Here is a 15,114-nt window from a genome sequence, read left to right on the forward strand (position 1 = left end):
ATTGCCTGGGCTACAAAACTCCTCATGCTGACAAGGTGGTCTCCAGAATGAAATGCAGTATCTCCCTAATCCCATAATCACACAGGAAAGAAGCAGAACATCAATGACGTCCATTGTCTCCATGGCAAAAGCAGTCAGGTTTGAACACCAAAGCACTTGCATTCCTGAGTCATTACTTCTGAGGAGTCATGTGCAGACTTATATGACAGATATTTGCCTGAGAGGCTCCAAAACATACAACATGCAATACAACATACAATAGAAACAGATGAGGTCACAACACAATGATGGGAGTGATGATTCTTTTATTACATGCAGAATAAGCAAAGCTGTATACGATGAGCCGGCTGCAGATCCTCGTCAAGGACCATGAGTGACGGTCAGCATCTTGCTTCATGGCTAAAAGGCAGAACATTGTGGTTTATATACAGTACATACAGTATATTCTTCAGTGGGGGTGGAGGAGGCTAGAGGTGATTACAAGCAGCTGATTGGCTGGCTGTGGAAAATACCAGGAGCTGATTGGCTGGAATTGGTAATTATAAGTAGATGATTGGTTGTATGTGGTGGTTACAAGCAGTTGATTGGCTGCATGTGGCAGATACAGCAGCTGATTGGCTGACTGTGGTGTTTACAAGCAGCTGATTGGCTGGCTGGTGAATATCCCAGCAGCTGATTGGCTGGATGGGGAGGATACAGGCAACTGATTGGCTGGACAGTGAAGATACAGGCAACTGATTGGCTGGATGGGGAGGATACAGGCAACTGATTGGCTGGACAGTGAAGATACAGGCAACTGATTGGCTGGATGAGGTACAATAGTTACGCACAGCTGATTGGATTTGATTGAACTGCTATATAAATTAAGAACTTCTCAATTGTGTAAGTTGAGGAAGAGATGTCCTGTTTCCGGTCAGAACCCATGCTCAGAACTGACAAGATGAAGAACTCTCCTCCTAGCTCCTTTACACAGGACTGACAGAATACCCAGCAAACAGATTACTTGCAGTGGTGTTGAGGGTCATTTCTATATCTATCACATTGGTTGTATAAGAGTAGACAAGGCTCTGGATGAACTGCAATACCAGACACAACCATGGATGAAGTGTAAAGCAGAGACCTTCTTCTAACCCCATGAATCCCCTTCAATGCCTGTCAGCCCCTATTATAAAGAGTCACATAGAGAGAGAGAAGACTCAACTAATGGCTGATGGGGTAAGAAAATGCTGGGACTTCCTGCTGGGATAGAGTGAGATAGAGCTGCTTCTTCTTATGTAATACTGGTGAGGAGACAAGACAATCTGGAAAACATATCTCTTTGTAATTTGATGGGTTCTGTTACTTACACGTGGTGTGCACTGAAATATGCAGCCGCCATCACAGCATTTCTCATTCCCGGAACACTCGTAGTCATGAAAACAATCTCTTTTGTAAGAGTCGCAACGGGCAAATGTATAAACTACTGGACACTTCCAAGATTTATCTGCAACTAGAGAAGGAAAAGCCGCGAGAAGAGAGAATTACTGAGGCTGATCAGCGATGTGTCCTCCGCTGTGAGGGACGGAGATGCATCCAGCCGGCCTCACATCACTTACTTTTCTTATCTTTGGGATTTATACACCGCAGTTCACATTCTTTTACGCAGCATTTCTTGATTCCATCACAATCACCGTCCACTTTACATTCTACAGGTTCTGGTCGGCGCAGGCACATGGTCCGTGGTACTGGGCAAGTTCCAGGCTTCATACCTGGAGGCAAAATGGTCATTAAACTAAACCTCTAGATGTAACTATAGAAAGACAAGTCACAAAGTATCGACACTGCATATCCTGAGTGACTGGAAGAGCGGCATCAATGACATCCAGATAATGGCAGAATCCTGAGTGCAGCTCTGGAGTATAATACAGGATGTAACTCAGGATCAGTACAGGATAAGTAATGTAATGTATGTACACAGTGACTGCACCAGCAGAATAGTGAGTGCAGCTCTGGAGTATAATACAGGATGTTACTCAGGATCAGTACAGGATAAGTAATGTAATGAATGTACACAGCGACTGCACCAGCAGAATAGTGAGTGCAGCTCTGGAGTATAATACAGAATGTAACTCAGGATCAGTACAGGATAAGTAATGTAATGTATTTACACAGTGACTGCACCAGCAGAACAGTGAGTGCAGCTCTGGAGGATAATACAGGATGTAACTCAGGATCAGTACAGGATAAGTAATGTAATGAATGTACACAGTGACTGCACCAGCAGAATAGTGAGTGCAGCTCTGGAGTATAATACAGGATGTAACTCAGGATCAGTACAGGATAAGTAATGTAATGAATGTACACAGTGACTGCACCAGCAGAATAGTGAGTGCAGCTCTGGAAAATAATGCAGCTCTGGAGTATAATACAGGAAGTAACTCAGGATCAGTACAGGATAAGTAATGTAATGTACACAGTGACTGCACCAGCAGAAGAGTGAGTGCAGCTCTGGAGTATAATACAGGATGTAACTCAGGATCAGTACAGGATAAGTAATGTAATGAATGTACACAGTGACTGCACCAGCAGAATAGTGAGTGCAGCTCTGGAGTATAATACAGGATGTAACTCAGGATCAGTACAGGATAAGTAATGTAATGTATGTACACAGTGACTGCACCAGCAGAAGAGTGAGTGCAGCTCTGGAGTATAATACAGAATGTAACTCAGGATCAGTACAGGATAAGTAATGTAATGTATGTACACAGTGACTGCACCAGCAGAATAGTGAGTGCAGCTCTGGAGGATAATACAGGATGTAACTCAGGATCAGTACAGGATAAGTAATGTAATGTATGTACACAGTGACTGCACCAGCAGAAGAGTGAGTGCAGCTCTGGAGTATAATACAGGATGTAACTCAGGATCAGTACAGGATAAGTAATGTATGTACACAGTGACTCCACCAGCAGAATAGTGAGTGCAGCTCTGGAGTATAATACAGGGTGTAACTCAGGATCAGTACAGGATAAGTGATGTAATGTATGTACACAGTGACTGCACCAGCAGAATAGTGAGTGCAGCTCTGGAGTAAGGGCCGTTTCTGCAATAAGGTGAGAGGACAATCGCACCTCATGCCGCAGTTTGCAGTTTATTTGAGGTGGAGGGGTGGCATCCACACAGCATTTAAACACATCTGGATGCTGCCAGTGTTCCCTTTAAGCTGTGCCCCCCTCTGTAGGGTCCGCGCACCCCTGCTGTCCATGTCAGAAAGGTAAAGGCTAAAACTCCATACCGGGAACGGATTTTCTGACGTCACGTGACATTCTCTTGTCACGTGACTGTGATTCAGCAGTGTGAATAAATGGGTCGGAAGCCGGAGAGCTCGGGCTGTTTGCAGAGCAGGAGACGGATGGCTGCTCCTCACTGATAGAGGGGGAGAGTGTCTGTCAGTGCTGGAGGTGCGTGTGTGTGCTGGGGAGGGGGGCCGAGAACTGTATGCAGAGGGGGGGCCGTGTAATATTGTGTGCAGAGGGGGGGGCCGTGTAATATTGTGTGCAGAGGGGGGGGCGTGTATTATTGTGTGTAGAGGGGGGGGCCGTGTAATTTTGTGTGGAGAGGGGGGGGGCGTGTAATATTGTGTGCAGAGGGGGGCCGTGTAATATTGTGTGCAGGGGGGGGGGGCGTGTAATATTGTGTGCAGAGGGGGGGGGCGTGTATTATTGTGTGTAGAGGGGGGGGCCGTGTAATATTGTGTGCAGAGGGGGGGCGTGTAATATTGTGTGCAGAGGGGGGCCGTGTAATATTGTGTGCAGAGGGGGGGCCGTGTAATATTGTGTGCAGTGGGGGGGCCGTGTAATATTGTGTGAAGAGGGGGGGGGCTGTGTAATATTGTGTGCAGAGGGGGGCCGAGAACTGTATGCAGAGGGGGGGCCGTGTAATATTTTGTGCAGAGGGGGGGCCGTGTAATATTGTGTGCAGAGGGGGGGGGCGTGTAATATTGTGTGCAGAGGGGGGGCGTGTATTATTGTGTGTAGAGGGGGGGGGCCGTGTAATTTTGTGTGGAGGGGGGGGGGGCGTGTAATATTGTGTGCAGAGGGGGGCCGTGTAATATTGTGTGCAGGGGGGGGGGGCGTGTAATATTGTGTGCAGAGGGGGGGGCGTGTATTATTGTGTGTAGAGGGGGGGGGCCGTGTAATATTGTGTGCAGAGGGGGGGCGTGTAATATTGTGTGCAGAGGGGGGCCGTGTAATATTGTGTGCAGAGGGGGGGCCGTGTAATATTGTGTGCAGTGGGGGGGCCGTGTAATATTGTGTGAAGAGGGGGGGGGCTGTGTAATATTGTGTGCAGAGGGGGGCCAAGAACTGTATGCAGAGGGGGGGCCGTGTAATATTGTGTGCAGAGGGGGGCAGTGTAATATTGTGTGCAGAGGTGGGAGCCGTGTAATATTGTGTGCAGAGGGGGGGCCGTGTAATATTGTGTGCAGAGGGGGGGGGCCATGTAATATTGTGTGCAGAGGGGGGGGCCGTGTAGAACTGTATGCAGAGGGGGGGGGCCGAGAACTGTATGCAGAGGGGGGGCCGTGTAATATTGTGTGCAGAGGGGGGGCCATGTAATATTGTGTGCAGAGGGGGGGGCCGTGTAATATTGTGTGCAGAGGGGGGGCATGTAATATTGTGTGCAGAGGGGGGGGCCGTGTAGAACTGTATGCAGAGGGGGGGCCGAGAACTGTATGCAGAGGGGGGGCCGTGTAATATTGTGTGCAGAGGGGGGGCCATGTAATATTGTGTGCAGAGGGGGGGGCCGTGTAATATTGTGTGCAGAGGGGGGGGGCGTGTAATATTATGTGCAGAGGGGGGGCGTGTATTATTGTGTGCAGAGGGGGGGGCCGTGTAATATTGTGTGCAGATGGGGGGCCGTGTAATATTGTATGCAGAGGGGGGCCGTGTAATATTGTGTGCAGAGGGGGGGCCGTGTAATATTGTGTGCAGAGGGGGGGCCGTGTAATGTGTGCAGAGGGGGGCCGTGTAATATTGTGTGCAGAGGGGGGGCCGTGTAATATTGTGTGCAGAGGGGGGGCCGTGTAATATTGTGTGAAGAGGGGGGGCCGTGTAATATTGTGTGCAGAGGGGGGGCCGTGTAATATTGTGTGCAGAGGGGGGGCCGTGTAATATTGTGTGCAGAGGGGGGGGCCGTGTAGAACTGTATGCAGAGGGGGTGGCCGACAACTGTATGCAGAGGGGGGCCGTGTAATATTGTGTGCAGAGGGGGGGCCATGTAATATTGTGTGCAGAGGGGGGGCCGTGTAATATTGTGTGCAGAGGGGAGCCGTGTAATATTGTGTGCAGAGGGGGGGGCCGTGTAATATTGTGTGCAGGGGGGGCCGTGTAATATTGTGTGCAGAGGGGGGGGGGCGTGTAGAACTGAATGCAGAGGGGGGGGCCGAGAACTGTATGCAGAGGGGGGGCCGTGTAATATTGTGTGCAGAGGGGGGGCCGTGTAATATTGTGTGCAGAGGGGGGGCCGTGTAATATTGTGTGCAGAGGGGGGGCCGTGTAATATTGTGTGCAGAGGGGGGGGCCGTGTAATATTGTGTGCAGAGGGGGGCCGTGTAATATTGTGTGCAGAGTGGGGGGCCGTGTAATATTGTGTGCAGAGGGGGGGCCGTGTAATATTGTGTGCAGAGGGGGGCCGTGTAATATTGTGTGCAGAGGGGGGGCCGTGTAATATTGTGTTCAGAGGGGGGGGCGTGTAATATTGTGTGCAGAGGGGGGGCGTGTAATATTGTGTGCAGAGGGGGGGCCTAGTAATATTGTGTGCAGAGGGGGGGGCCGTGTAATATTGTGAGCAGAGGGGGGCGCAGTGTGATTCTGTATGCGGGGGCGCAGTGTGATTCTGTATGCTGGGGGCGCAGTGTGATTCTGTATGCGGGGGGGGCGCAGTGTGATTCTGTATGCGGGGGGGCAGTGTGATTTTTGTATGCGGGAGGCACAGTGTGATTTTTGTATGCGGGGGCGCAGTGTGATTTTTGTATGCGGGGGGCGCAGTGTGATTCTGTATGCGAGGGGGAGCAGTGTGATTTTTGTATGCGGGGGGGACAGTGTGATTTTTGTATGCGGGGGGGCAGTGTGATTTTTGTATCCGGGGGTGGGGTGGGGGCAGTTTGATTTTTGTATGGGGGGGGGCTGCTATCTGTGGAGGCCACGATGTATCTGTGTCCATCTTCTCCGCACCCGATATTTATTCTTATATATTTTCTGCTGTACAAGTCGTAGTGATTCCTGCCAGTTTTAATGTTTTTAATAAAAACTTATTGTTGAACCCAAAAAAATGTTTTCTATATATTTTTGTTCATTTCTCAATTTTTTAAAATTAATTTGTTATTATTATTTTTTTTTATTGGCGTCCTTCTGTGTTCCAGGCTCTCGTGGCTGTTCACAGAGACCGGCCCAGACGTCTATAATGGCCAGTGTTGAGCGAAGCTTCAGATGCTTCATTCAAAACTTCGGAGTAATACTGTACAGTGATCCGTCTCCGTACAGTATTAGAATGTATGGGCTCCGAGGAGCCGAAGTAAGTTACTCACGAAGTCGCGCGAGACTCCATTGAATAACTTCGGTAGTTGATTTTTAAAGTGGAAAAACACTTTAAAACTTTAACCTGAACTCGGCTTCGGTTCAGAGGTTCTAGACGGGACTGAAGCCAAGTTCAGTTTCAAGTTTTAAAGTGTTTTTCCACTTTAAAAATCAACTACCGAAGTTATTCAATGGAGTCTCGCGCGACTTCGTGAGTAACTTACTTCGGCTCCTCGGAGCCCATACATTCTAATACTGTACGGAGACAGATCTCCGTACAGTATTACGCCAAAGTTTTGAACGAAGTGACTTCGGATGAAGCATCCAACGCTCACTGCCCTCGACACCAACAATGGCCTAACAGACACGCACATTACACCGCCCTGCTGATCCGTGAGGAGCAGCGTTTACTGCTACAAGGGGACTCCCTGTACAATGCTTTAACCCCTTCCTGACCACCCAACATAAATATACCTCGGTGGGTGGGTATTTAAATATGGCAGGCCGCTCGTGAGCACCATAGCTGCTGGGTGCTGTTGTAAACAGCAGACACCTGGGGCTAATGTATGTGATTGACGATAACGTTGATTGCACACATTTAACCCCCTCAGGTGCCTTGGTGAAATGTGACCATGCGTCGGCTCCCCCTATTGACCCTTGGTGCTCCTGAATGATACAAGGCAACAACCTTTGTATATAACACATAGAAAAGGTCCGTCTGGTGTATGAGAAATAGCCAGTACACTGTGAGCAGGCTACACTCCATGTCTGAGGAGGACCTCACCAGCAGGAGAACCTCTCTGTATATAACACATAGAAAAGGTCCGTCTGGTGTATGGGAAATAGAGAGTACACTGTGAGCAGGCTAAACTCCATGTCTGAAGAAGACCTCACCAGTAGGAGGACCTCTCTATATATAACACATAGAAAAGGTCCGTCTGGTGTATGGGAAATAGACAGTTCACTGTGAGCAGGCTAAACTCCATGTCTAAAGAGGACCTCACCAGCAGATGGACCTCTCTGTATATAACACATAGAAAAGGTCCGTCTGGTGTATGGGAAATAGACAGTTCACTGTGAGCAGGCTAAACTCCATGTCTGAAGAGGACCTCACCAGCAGATGGACCACTCTGTATATAACACATAGAAAAGGTCCGTCTGGTCTATGGGAAATAGACAGTTCACTGTGAGCTGGCTAAACTCCATGTCTGAAGAAGACCTCACCAGCAGGAGAACCTCTCTGTATATAACACATAGAAAAGGTCCGTCTGGTGTATGGGAAATAGACAGTTCACTGTGAGCAGGCTAAACTCCATGTCTGAAGAGGACCTCACCAGCAGGAGAACCTCTCTGTATATAACACATAGAAAAGGTCCGTCTGGTGTATGGGAAATAGACAGTTCACTGTGAGCAGGCTAAACTCCATGTCTGAAGAGGACCTCACCAGCAGGTGGACCTCTCTGTATATAACACATAGAAAAGGTCCATCTGGTGTATGGGAAATAGACAGTTCACTGTGAGCAGGCTAAACTCCATGTCTGAAGAGGACCTCACCAGTAGATGGACCTCTCTGTATATAACACATAGAAAAGGTCCGTCTGGTGTATGGGAAATAGACAGTACACTGTGAGCAGGCTAAGCTCCATGTCTGAAGAGGACCTCAGCAGCAGGAGAACCTCTCATTTTATTGGGCACAATTAATTGTAACTGATCCCATACCACAAAGAGTTAAGCAGGTCCTTACAGAGTATAAAGCTTAGAAAATTCACAGTGAATCAGCTAAATCCCATCATAGTTCCGGACCTGACCACCAGGGGGCTGAGACAGCTGCTGTAGAGTAGGCTATTTCCCATACTTAGTAAGGACCAGGTCCGTGCTGTGCATGGAGTTTAGCCAAATCAATGCAAGCTGGCTAAACACTAGCTCTGTTCCGGACCTGTCCACTAGGGGCCGAGAGGTCCGTACCGTGCATGGAGTTTAGACAGCTCATGTAGAATCGGCTATTTCCCATACTTCGTAAGGACCAGGTCTGTACCGTGCATGGAGTTTAGACAGCTCATGTAGAGTTGGCAATTTCCCATACTTCGTAAGGACCAGGTCCGTACCGTGCATGGAGTTTAGACAGCTCATGTAGAGTCGGCTATTTCCCATACTTCGTAAGGACCAGGTCCGTACCGTGCATGGAGTTTAGCCTCCTCAGGACCGCCGTACGCAGGATTGCGTCTTTGCGGCGGCCCTGCTCTTCTGGGTGGACGCGTCTAATATACCTGCTACCTGGTCCTCTGGTGGTCCCCTTTGTTTGGATCGACCACCAGAGGACACAGGTAGCTCAGTAAAGTCCCACCAAGCACCACTACACTACACTACACCCCCCCCCGTCACTTATTAACCCCTTATTAGCCCCTGATCACCCCATATAGACTCCCTGATCACCCCCCTGTCATTGATTACACCCCTGTCATTGATCAACCCCCTGTCATTGATCACCCCCCTGTCATTGATCACCCCCCTGTCATTGATCACCCCCCTGTCATTGATCACCCCCCTGTCATTGATTACCCCCCTGTAAAGCTCCATTCAGATGTCCGCATGATTTTTACGGATCCACTGATGGATGGATCGGATCCGCAAAACGCATACGGGCGTCTGAATGAAGCCTTACAGGGGCGTGATCAATGACTGTGGTGATCACCCCATATAGACTCCCTGATCACCCCCCTGTCATTGATCACCCCCCTGTCATTGATCACCCCCCTGTCATTGATCACCCCCCCTGTCATTGATCACCCCCCCTGTCATTGATCACCCCCCTGTCATTGATCACCCCCCTGTCATTGATCACCCCCCTGTCATTGATCACCCTCTGTAAGGCTCCATTCAGACATTTTTTTGGCCCAAGTTAGCGGAATTTTTATTTATTTTTCTTACAAAGTCTCATATTCCACTAACTTGTGTCAAAAAATTAAATCTCACATGAACTCCCCATACCCCTCACGGAATCCAAATGCGTAAAATTTTTTAGACATGTATATTCCAGACTTCTTCTCACGCTTTAGGGCCCCTAGAATGCCAGGGCAGTATAAATACCCCACATGTGACCCCATTTCGGAAAGAAGACACCCCCAGGTATTCCGTGAGGGGCATATTGAGTCCATGAAAGATTGAAATTTTTGTCCCAAGTTAGCGGAACGGGAGACTTTGTGAGAAAAAAATAAAAAATATCAATTTCCGCTAACTTGTGCCAAAAAAAAAAAATTTCTATGAACTCGCCATGCCCCTCATTGAATACCTTGGGGTGTCTTCTTTCCAAAATGGGGTCACATGTGGGGTATTTATACTGCCCTGGCATTCTAGGGGCCCCAAAGCGTGAGAAGAAGTCTGGTATCCAAATGTCTAAAAATGCCCTCCTAAAAGGAATTTGGGCACCTTTGCGCATCTAGGCTGCAAAAAAGTGTCACACATCTGGTATCGCCGTACTCAGGAGAAGTTGGGGAATGTGTTTTGGGGTGTCATTTTACATATACCCATGCTGGGTGAGAGAAATATCTTGGTCAAATGCCAACTTTGTATAAAAAAATGGGAAAAGTTGTCTTTTGCCAAGATATTTCTCTCACCCAGCAAGGGTATATGTAAAATGACACCCCAAAACACATTCCCCAACTTCTCCTGAATACGGCGATACCACATGTGTGACACTTTTTTGCAGCCTAGGTGGGCAAAGGGGCCCATATTCCAAAGAGCACCTTTAGGATTTCACAGGTCATTTACCTACTTACCACACATTAGGGCCCCTGGAAAATGCCAGGGCAGTATAACTACCACACAAGTGACCCCATTTTGGAAAGAAGACACCCCAAGGTATTCCGTGAGGGGCATGGCGAGTTCCTAGAATTTTTTATTTTTTGTCACAAGTTAGTGGAAAATGCTGATTTTATTTTTTATTTTTATTTTTTATACAAAGTCTCATATTCCACTAACTTGTGACAAAAAATAAAAACTTCCATGAACTCACTATGCCCATCAGCGAATACCTTGGGGTCTCTTCTTTCCAAAATGGGGTCACTTGTGGGGTAGTTATACTGCCCTGGCATTCTAGGGGCCCAAATGTGTGGTAAGGAGTTTGAAATCAAATTCTGTAAAAAATGACCTGTGAAATCCGAAAGGTGCTCTTTGGAATATGGGCCCCTTTGCCCACCTAGGCTGCAAAAAAGTGTCACACATCTGGTATCGCCGTACTCAGGAGAAGGTGGGGAATGTGTTTTGGGGTGTCATTTTACATATACCCATGCTGGGTGAGAGAAATATCTTGGCAAACGACAACTTTTCCCATTTTTTTATACAAAGTTGGCATTTGACCAAGATATTTATCTCACCCAGCATGGGTATATGTAAAAAGACACCCCAAAACACATTCCTCAACTTCTCCTGAATACAGAGATACCAGATGTGTGACACTTTTTTGCAGCCTAGGTGGGCAAAGGGGCCCATATTCCAAAGAGCACCTTTCGGATTTCACAGGTCAATTTTTACAGAATTTGATTTCAAACTCCTTACCACACATTTGGGCCCCTAGAATGCCAGGGCAGTATAACTACCCCACAAGTGACCCCATTTTGGAAATAAGAGACCCCAAGGTATTCGCTGATGGGCATAGTGAGTTCATGGAAGTTTTTATTTTTTGTCACAAGTTAGTGGAATATGAGACTTTGTATGAAAAAAAAAACAAAAAAAAAAAAACATCATTTTCCTCTAACTTGTGACAAAAAATAAAAAAATCTAGGAACTCGCCATGCCCCTCACGGAATACCTTGGGGTGTCTTCTTTCCAAAATGGGGTCCCTTGTGGGGTAGTTATACTGCCCTGGCATTCTAGGGGCCCAAATGTGTGGTAAGGAGTTTGAAATCAAATTCAGTAAAAAATGACGAGTGAAATCCGAAAGGTGCTCTTTGGAATATGGGCCCCTTTGCCCACCTAGGCTGCAAAAAAGTGTCACACATCTGGTATCTCCGTACTCAGGAGAAGGTGGGGAATGTGTTTTGGGGTGTCATTTTATATATACCCATGCTGGGTGAGAGAAATATCTTGGCAAAAGACAACTTTTCCCATTTTTTTATACAAAGTTGTCATTTGACCAAGATATTTATCTCACCCAGCATGGGTATATGTAAAAAGACACCCCAAAACACATTCCTCAACTTCTCCTGAGTACGGGGATACCAGATGTGTGACACTTTTTTGCAGCCTAGGTGGGCAAAGGGGCCCACATTCCAAAGAGCACCTTTCGGATTTCACTCGTCATTTTTTACAGAATTTGATTTCAAACTCCTTACCACACATTTGGGCCCCTAGAATGCCAGGGCAGTATAGCTACCCCACAAGTGACCCCATTTTGGAAAGAAGAGACCCCAAGGTATTCGCTGATGGGCATAGTGAGTTCATAGAACTTTTTATTTTTTGTCACAAGTTAGTGGAATATGAGACTTTGTAAGAAAAAAAAAAAATCATCATTTTCCGCTAACTTGTGACAAAAAATAAAAAGTTCTATGAACTCACTATGCCCATCAGCGAATACCTTAGGGTGTCTACTTTCGGAAATGGGGTCATTTGTGGGGTGTTTGTACTGTCTGGCCATTGTAGAACCTCAGGAAACATGACAGGTGCTCAGAAAGTCAGAGCTGCTTCAAAAAGCGGAAATTCACATTTTTGTACCATAGTTTGTAAACGCTATAACTTTTACCCAAACCATTTTTTTTCTACCCAAACATTTTTTTTTTATCAAAGACATGTAGAACTATAAATTTAGAGCAAAATTTCTATATGGATGTCGTTTTTTTTTGCAAAATTTTACAACTGAAAGTGAAAAATGTCATTTTTTTGCAAAAAAATCGTTAAATTTCGATTAATAACAAAAAAAGTAAAAATGTCAGCAGCAATGAAATACCACCAAATGAAAGCTCTATTAGTGAGAAGAAAAGGAGGTAAAATTCATTTGGGTGGTAAGTTGCATGACCGAGCAATAAACGGTGAAAGTAGTGTAGGTCAGAAGTGTAAAAAGTGGCCTGGTCTTTCAGGGTGTTTAAGCACTGGGGGCTGAGGTGGTTAGACAGCTCATGTAGAGTCGGCTATTTCCCATACTTCGTAAGGACCAGGTCCGTACCGTGCATGGAGTTTAGACAGCTCATGTAGAATCGGCTATTTCCCATACTTCGTAAGGACCAGGTCCGTACCGTGCATGGAGTTTAGACAGCTCATGTAGAATCGGCTATTTCCCATACTTCGTAAGGACCAGGTCCGTACCGTGCATGGAGTTTAGACAGCTCATGTAGAATCGGCTATTTCCCATACTTCGTAAGGACCAGGTCCGTACCGTGCATGGAGTTTAGACACAGCCATGTCAGAACAGGGTAGATGGAGTTTCCTACCGGGCTAAAGGACCTTCCTGATGTCATCCACCCATGTGACCAGTGGGGGAGGAGCCAGAGGAGCAGAGAGCTGTGTTGCTGTAGGGAGAGGAGACAGGCTGGAGGGTGGTGAGGCCTAGCTGTGTGTGTCAGTCCCTGTGTCAGTCCCTCTGTGTCCCTGTCCCTGTGTGTTTGTCCCTTTCCCTGTGTGTCCGTCTGTGCCTGATTGTGTCTGTCCCTGTGTGTCTCTCCCTGTGTCTGTCCCTGTGTGTCTCTTCACCAGGCCCACTGTGCTTCTATGTCTTGACGCAGCTGCATCAAGACGTTCTGTGCCGGGAAAGAAGAAGGAAGAAGAGGCAGCGCCGCCAACACGGAGTCAGTGGGAGAGACACAGGGACGCACACTAAAGATGTAGGTAACACTACCACATGATCTACACTAGTGTTATCTATGGTTTTACATAGGACTGCAGGTGACATATACTACATTTTCTGTACTTAAATAGTAATCATTATGTTATCTGTGGTGTTACATAGGACTGCAGGTGACATCTACTACATTATCTGTACTCAGAGAGTTATCACTGTGTTATCTGTGGTGTTACATAGGACTGCAAGCAACATCTACTATAACTATATTATCTGTATGGAGAGATCACTGTGTTATCTGTAGTGTTACATAGGACTGCGGGTAACATCTACCATAGTATCTGTACTCAGAGTTTTATCACGGTGTTACTTGTGGTGTTACATAGGACTGCAGGTGCCATCTACTACATTACAGATACAGGCCACTTAGTTAGGGGAGGCACAGTGTAGCTCGGTTAAGAATACCCTAGAGGGCGACAGAGTGACAAACGACCCAAATGTGGCCTGGAGGGATTGGGAGAAGACAGGACAGTCAGGGGCAGAGTACTGCAGGACTTTTGGTAGATGGGCCGGGACAAAGGAGGATGAGAGTTCACGGAGCCTGAAGGACGTAAGGCAGGAGGCTATAGAGGATGAAGTCTCCTTTGAGTCAATACTGAGAACTGTCCTGGCTGACATGGGGTGGGATGGGGCAAATGGGAGAAAAACTTCTCACGTCTATGGAAGGACTGAGACCAGCCTGGCAGGCTAAACTCAGAGCCTGTAAGCCTGAGAGGAGGACACATTAGGAGAACCTGCCATGCTCCTCGCCAGCAGCAGGAGCATCAACAGACCCAGGGAACCTCAGACGTTAACCCTGTCTCTACTGGTTCACAATAGGAGACCAGCAAGCCCGTGTCCTCATCTGCCATGAGTATAGCTAAACAGGGGTGTCAAATACCAGTACAAGTGGGGAATAAACAAGTCCCTTTTCTTGGTGGACACGGGGACAGCCAAAACAGTGATAAATCCAAAACATGTTCAATCATGGCCGATGGGTGGAGATTATGTACCTGCAGCAGGTTTCACAGGGGAGACAGTGCCGTTAAAATTGAGAAATAAAGATCGCACAGTTGTAGTCAAAGAAAATACTCCCTTCCATTTGTTGGGCACTGAGGTCTTGCAAGCCCTAGGGGCACATACACATTTCAATGAGGACGGTACCACACGGGTAGATATAGGAGCCTCGGGTGAGGTTCTGTGTCCAGTTATGGCTTTCAGAGAACCAGATTTTTGTCCCGATAGGGCCCTCAGGAGGTTGTAACAAAAATCAAACCACGGTCACCTGACCAAAAACTCCCTTTAGGGGTCCTATCTATATGTTAAAACTTTAACCATTATTATTTACTTTAAAAAAAAATAATAATCAGAGAAACCAATACTGCAAGGTAATTAAAAAAATATCAGGTCAAGTTTCGGGCTAAGTTTTTTGGCCGCTGTCGCTCGCTCTACATTCTATTTAAGAGGTGGTTAACCTCATGGATACTCTGTGGCCATATATCACCGCAGGTTAGCAGGTGTGTTTTCAATGGTGAATTGTTTGGTGTCCCTATAGGTCCTAAGTATAGGAGTTTCTATTGTAAATAGATGAGAAGTATTCCTATATCCCTATGCGACAGACATCCGTCATTCATTCACACGTCTCACACCCTGGGAGGTCAGGCAGTTTGCCTCCGAACATTTACACAATATGTATTCAGCTGGACAATGATTACACAGTGATTGCACCAGCAGAATAGTGAGTGCAGCTCT

At 47.0% G+C, this 15,114-nt stretch overlaps 1 protein-coding gene across 3 annotated transcripts in view; it reads right to left on the reverse strand.

Annotated features, from left to right (window-relative positions):
- Nucleotides 1-288: 288 nt before the first annotated feature.
- Nucleotides 289-15,114, reverse strand: part of LOC120997016 (perlwapin-like) — a 136,607-nt gene continuing 121,781 nt past the window's right edge. For all 3 annotated transcript variants that reach the window (XM_040426923.1, XM_040426924.1, XM_040426922.1), the window contains 3 exons: nucleotides 1,596-1,748; nucleotides 1,347-1,489; nucleotides 289-399 (listed from right to left, as the gene is read on the reverse strand). In XM_040426923.1, the coding sequence (XP_040282857.1) occupies nucleotides 394-399; nucleotides 1,347-1,489; nucleotides 1,596-1,748 (302 nt within the window). In that variant the 3' untranslated portion in view covers nucleotides 289-393. The remainder of the gene's footprint in view (nucleotides 400-1,346; nucleotides 1,490-1,595; nucleotides 1,749-15,114) is intronic.

The sequence above is a fragment of the Bufo bufo genome, chromosome 4 (genome assembly GCF_905171765.1).
Source record: "Bufo bufo chromosome 4, aBufBuf1.1, whole genome shotgun sequence".
NCBI lineage: Eukaryota > Metazoa > Chordata > Amphibia > Anura > Bufonidae > Bufo > Bufo bufo.